This window comes from Egretta garzetta, unplaced genomic scaffold (genome assembly GCF_000687185.1).
Source record: "Egretta garzetta isolate BGI_Z169 unplaced genomic scaffold, ASM68718v1 scaffold445, whole genome shotgun sequence".
NCBI classification, from domain to species: domain Eukaryota; kingdom Metazoa; phylum Chordata; class Aves; order Pelecaniformes; family Ardeidae; genus Egretta; species Egretta garzetta.
The window spans coordinates 1290193-1296192 of NW_009259855.1; the positions used below are offsets into that span (position 1 = coordinate 1290193).

The 6000-nt window shown below is 42.2% G+C and overlaps 1 protein-coding gene across 1 annotated transcript in view; it reads left to right on the forward strand.

Moving 5' to 3' along the window:
- The window catches only part of VEGFD (vascular endothelial growth factor D), a 30048-nt gene extending 27047 nt beyond the window's left edge, over positions 1–3001 (forward strand). Inside the window, exons 6-7 of the mRNA XM_009639963.2 lie at positions 1197–1392; positions 2875–3001. Of these exons, the coding sequence (XP_009638258.1) occupies positions 1197–1392; positions 2875–3001 (323 nt within the window). The remainder of the gene's footprint in view (positions 1–1196; positions 1393–2874) is intronic.
- The last annotated feature ends 2999 nt before the right edge of the window (positions 3002–6000 follow it).

Consider the following 6000-nt stretch of genomic DNA (forward strand, 5'->3'; position numbering starts at 1 on the left):
TCTTAACTCTTGGCTTTTTGTAAGGTCATCTCAGAGCATTAAAATTTGTGGCTTGTTGAATTATAGTTTTTGTTGACATAGACTCAATATTTCCTCAGCTAAAATATCATTCTCTGAAGTACGTTGTGTTTGGCAGTGGCTGGGACAAAATAACTTAAAATCTGTCTTTGAGGTTGAACCAAAGTGAGACCAAAACACTCTACGCCACTTCACACACGCCAAGCTTTATCACCCCAAGGGAGGGGTTTGTCTTCCAAGAATTTGGGGCAGATTCCTTCCTCCCTTCCAATAGGACTTGGGTTTTATTCTGTCTGGATATTGGTTTTCCAGCATTAAGTAAACAATGAAGGTTTCTTTCAAGTAATGTGCAAGCCTTTTCTGGCCACTGAGATCAGAGCTCAGGCTGCAGAGGTCGCAGACGCAGGTTACATTCCACATTCCGTAAGTTAAATCCACGAGCTAATTGTAAAACTACAGGAAATTACCTTCCCAATGACATATTATATGGCATGACCTTTAAGCAGGGATGTGCTGCTAGCATTTTAATAAGGCTTTCACAAAATGTGTTCCCTTTTTGCTAGGATTAGCCCCATATTGTACTCCAGATGTGTATTTTGAGGGAAGATAAATGAGGTATTAGACAGTGGGTTCACTTGGCCGGAGTTTTGTTTCTGAAACAAAGTATTTTCTTCTATCTTTAACTGACAAGTGTTCATACGGTCCTTATTGAAGCACTAGACCAGCTCACACCTTACTTTTGCAAAATTTCCTCAGTATGTGGATAGGATGGAAGTACGTTCAGTGGTGAATGCGACAGTTTGCGTGGATGTGAAATTTTTGACATAGGTATAGACTAAATCCTTTTTGAGATTTTCTTTTTAAAAACTGTTGTCCAGTAAAGTTTTGTGCATTCCAAAAGCTAACACTATGCTCTTCTAATATACAACCCCAAAATAAAAGTATTTTTATGCAGGGTTCAACCCACAAGAAATAGCAGCATTAGAGTAAGTGGAATAAGCAGCCCAACCCTCTCAAGTCCTTTTCTGCACTGTAAGTTACAACAGAAATTCTGAAGACTAGAACCTACCAGAGGGTACACATGTGAGTCCTAGTGATTGCAAAGACAGAGTTAGTCACGGATTAGCAGGATTTAGACATGTAAAGCTTACTGCTAAAAGATGTATGTGCTATTGCAGGACTCCCTCCTCTTGCTGAGCTGGCTATGTGTGGACAACATATGGAATTTGATGAAGAAAATTGTGAATGCATCTGTAGACAGAAGTGTCCCACAGATTTCTTTCAAAGCAAAGAGAACTGCAGCTGCTATTTGTGCAGGGAGAGCCAGGAGAGCTGTGCGCTAAAACACAAGATATTCCATGCTGAAACCTGCAGGTAAGTGCTCCTTGTCATCCAGCATCTATGCTGCAAGATCTGAATTAGCCTGTGTAGATGCTGGAAGTGCAAGTGCTGAATTAGCCAGGAGGTCCACCTGGGATAAAATACTTTGCTGAAGTTAGGGAGATAATAATAATAGAGGTGATATTTACAATACTTGCTTTATAGGAGTCTAAGGTTTATTTAATTAATACGTTTTAAAGAAATCTGGGCAAGGATGCTATTCAACTACCAATATTTATTATAGTTTTTTCCCCTAATCTTAAGGGAATGATGGTTAAAGCTGTGCTACAACTGAAATTACTGTGTGCCACAGGGGATTTACAGTGAGATACCAAGTCTTGCATTTGTAAGTAGGTAGAAACCATCCTGTGTTCTCTGTCACAGCTGAATGCAGATGCATGGATGTCTAGGGCCAAAAGCTCCCTAAGTTGGCACCCACACCATACAGATCATTCCTTATTCAGTTTGTCCTCAGAGCAAGTGATTTTCTAGAGCTAATGCAATTTTGTACACATACAAAGCCACTAAATAAGCTCTGATTCCACTGAGAAGCTGGAAAATTGTTCTGGGGCATTTATACTCCATGCATTTCCCTAATCCTTTTGTGTAACTAGTTTTGAGGTTTCTCTGGAAAACCTTTGATAGAAAATATCCTTTTAAAATACTCCGTTTTCACGCATTAGTTTCTTTTCAAAATTTCCTTCTCAGAAAGCCTTGGCCACATGTAGAGACCCAGGAGCACGCAGGAGCTCTGTCTGAAAGCTTACATAAGGATGGTCAGCACCCAGTTTCCCTGGGTACCTTAGCAGAGCTGCAGTTCATGGAAGGATCACCCACAGGGTCCATTCTCATAGACTTGATAGGTTCATTCATGGAGAAGCAGCTGTGGAAGAAGTAACCTTTGCATCTTTAGGTTCAGCTTTGGAAATACGGACAAGCATAAAATAGTTGACAACAAGTATAAAAATAGAAGCAGCAGAGCTGAAAGTGAACATGAGAGACTTGGTCATTTATGTGTTTCAGACAGGCGGGAGGGAATCAATGCAATAATTTGTTTACATGGGTTTTGCTTCTAAATACTACTATAATCTGGACACGGGACTTTTATGTCAGACTTTTATGCCCAGTATTCCTGGAGGACCAAAGCTGAAGCGTCAGGTGAGCTAAGGTACTTCGCAGAATTTGAGGGCAGTGCTATCCAGAGCTGACACTCTGCACGCCACTGCTCACCAGAAATGAAAGCATCACTTACGTCGTGCCTGTGGGCAAATGGACAACAGCAAGACATGTTGCTGTAGGCAAGAACTGGCAGGCTGCAGTCTTGTCTCCCTGTGTTGTAGGGTGTCGACACTTTCCCAAATGTTGTCTAGAGAGCACTGCAGTGTTCAGTGATGAAAAAGTTGAGGACTGCAACAGTAAGGAATTCTCATATTAAAATGTTTTTCTCCTTTTCTTATTTTCTCCTTTATCAAATAGCTGTGAGGACAAATGCCCATCCCAACCCAGAACGTGCCCAACTGCAAAACCAGTGTGCTCCAGGCATTGTCGTTGTCCGAAGGAGAAGAGAGGTTCTCATGGGTCCCAAAGCAAAGAAACTCCTTGACTGAGCTTCCCCTATTCGCCGAAAATCCACTGCTTTGCAAAGTAGCTGTCACTGACTTTCAAACGGTAGTAAACACGAACATTGTCCACATTAATAGCAGAAGAATGAATCCAGTCTGCATTTATTTATTAGAGTAATCACTAACTGCAGGTGAATCCTCTGGGATGCTGGTAGTTGTTCTCTAAGGGGTAACAACAACTGATGAATTGCTGGCTGCGGGGAAGAAAGAGTGGAAGGTGCCAGTTCAATGTCATGTTATGAAAGATGAAGTTGGTATATTGGTAATAAGAGTCACAGTCACCGGCCAGTCTGTCAGAAATTGAGATCAGATAATCTTAGCCTCTGACTCCTTAGCTAATGCAGCTCCTGGGTGAAACTCTCTTCAGAAATTCAGTGTACAGGATTTGGCTTCTAATATGTTCAGCACTGAGTTATTTGATCTACTGTCCAGCTTTGATTATCATTTTGAGTTTATTGTACAACTACTGTCAGATGTGCCATATTTAAGTGTATATAAGAAAATAAATACATCAGTTATTCGAGTGGGTTTGATTTTTCTCTGTTATTTTAAAACTCTGCCCAACAAAAAGGAAACAAGCAAAAGCCCAAAGCCATCTCAAGTACAGCCTTCTTACGTTTGTCCCACTTGGGACTGGCTTCTGCCCAAACCCTGGTCGAAACAAGGTCACTTGATCCAATAGTTTCAGTAAAGAATCATTTTTCCCACGTCTGCCCGACAACCATGTGTGATTTATTTATTTGTTCTTGGTGTAGTGTATTATTAATCTCCCTAAAGGGATAACAGCCACACTAGTGCTAACTCTTCGGTGATTCTTGGAAAGGCACTGTTCACTAAAAGATGGTTTTCCTTTTAGTTTACCATGCTATGAAAATATCTCCTTTGCACTGAAATTCTTTTCACCGGTGTGAGGCCTCAGCAACAGTGTGTTAACCAAATCAAGTACAAGGACCACATTATGTTCTGAGCCACTGAAGTCCAGACTGAGCCAGTCCAGAGAAAATACTGAGAGCAATAATCCTGAACTGGAAGTGATAGTCTTGACGACTGAATCATTTTACCCCCTTTGCTGACCTCTCCAATTCTACACTGCACTGTGAATGAACGGAATAGAGAAAATGAAACAACTGCTACAGAGATTGGAAGGTTGACATAACACAAAAAAGCCAGAAAATGGCTTTTTGATGTGCATCTGAGATTTTTTTTATATTTATACAGGGAAAAAATAGATTGCTTTAAAATAAAACCAGAGTCAAGTCCTATAAGATTGATTGAATTGTTGGACAAAGCACCACACAATTTAACATGTCTTTTGCCTGAGCAAGGCATTTAGGATTTGACCCTAGACGACTGCTCTGAGCGCTTCCTAAGCCATCTGTGATCTAGGTCTGTGCAAACATACCAGCAGGCTGTTTGTGTTATCTGTGCTGGGAACCAGCCTGGGATCCTCTGACCGAGCAACACAGTCTGACCTGTGAGCGTACTGGGTGGAACCCCTGCAGTAGGGCTATGTACTGGTCTGCACTGGTCTCGCCTGCTGAGGGTTTTCCTCCAGAGCGCAGGCCATGTGCAATTAGCATGGACAAGAAGGGGAATATGACCCCAGTGCAAAACCAGGTAAACCAGCTTGGTGGCAGCAAGCACATCCTTACATTTCCCTCGCTCCTCCAAGAGGCTCTGAATTCAGACACACAAACCTGGTGGGTGAAGTCCCCAAACTCTACAAGGGTCCATAAAAGGAATGAACTGCCTGGTCACTTCTCACCTAGCTCTGTCGGGGGCACCTCGACCTCATGGTTGGATTGCCGATGGGCTACGCCTTTAGCACATTCCTCAGAAAGCCAGGGAGCTGCAGAGGCAAACAAGACACTTAACTGGTGGCACCAGAGGCATATGGAGTAAAAATACACCTTTGGGCGAAACTATACAGTATTTGTACAGCTAAATTCTGTGGAAAGAGTTTAAGCTTTTGCATTTCTTAGCTTTTCTTAAATTGAGATTTAGCAACTGGAACCCTGTATTAATTATGCCTGAGTCTCATCAATGTTGATCTGTAGAGGCTTCCTCAGTTTTCTGTCCCGACCAGTGAATACATTAACTTTTTTATACAAACCAGAACTGCTCCAACTTGAGAAACAAATAAGTCTGCTTCAACTCCAGAAGGCTCTTAGATAAAGCAGTCAGTGAGGGGCTGAAAACATGTTCAAAAGCTCTTCTCACTGAGGCAGAGGGATTTGACCATGAGCCACTTAACCCCAAGGAGGGTGCAATAGCCATTAGGATACCCAGGCTACTCTGGTACCATTGCTGACCACCACTGTGAACCCTGCTGTGAGGTTTTCACACCTTCCTAGACCACGGAAAAACTGACCTGTGCCTGGAGTCTAACTCAGGACTGAAAATCCTGGTGGGAAGGAATAAGATGTTGCCATGTCCACAGGCTTCATTCAGCCTAAGCCTCTGGGTGAATTTAAACCTTAACATCAACTCTTGCAGATCACTTTGTGGAATGCTTAGGTAAACATTTTTTTAGAAACATGCTCAAACAACAGAGAATGTGTGATTATCAAAAACACACCTGAAGGTCCAACATAAAATTCAGTGTTATTTTCACATTTAATCCCCTACAGGTTCTTTTACCTGTGAGGGCCTTCCATTTCACAGCAGCGATGTGCCAGAAAGCCTGTGAAATCAGAACAGGTCTTAGGCTTACCATGAAGGTGGAAAAGGAAACTGCTTGTGGTGGCATTCCCTAACAAAAGTGGCCTAAGCAGCCAGCACACTTAAATATTTACCTAGTTTATCACTTTCGTGCTCCTTAGAGATTCGTAGCCCTCATTTCCAGCCAGCTTATGAATGTACTTCTTTGTGCTTCAAATAGGATTGTCGACTCTAGCACGCAAAGTTGAAACACACACTCAAACCTCTGCAGGATAACAGATTTGGGGTGTGTGTGTGTGTGCGGACAAAACTGAGTAGG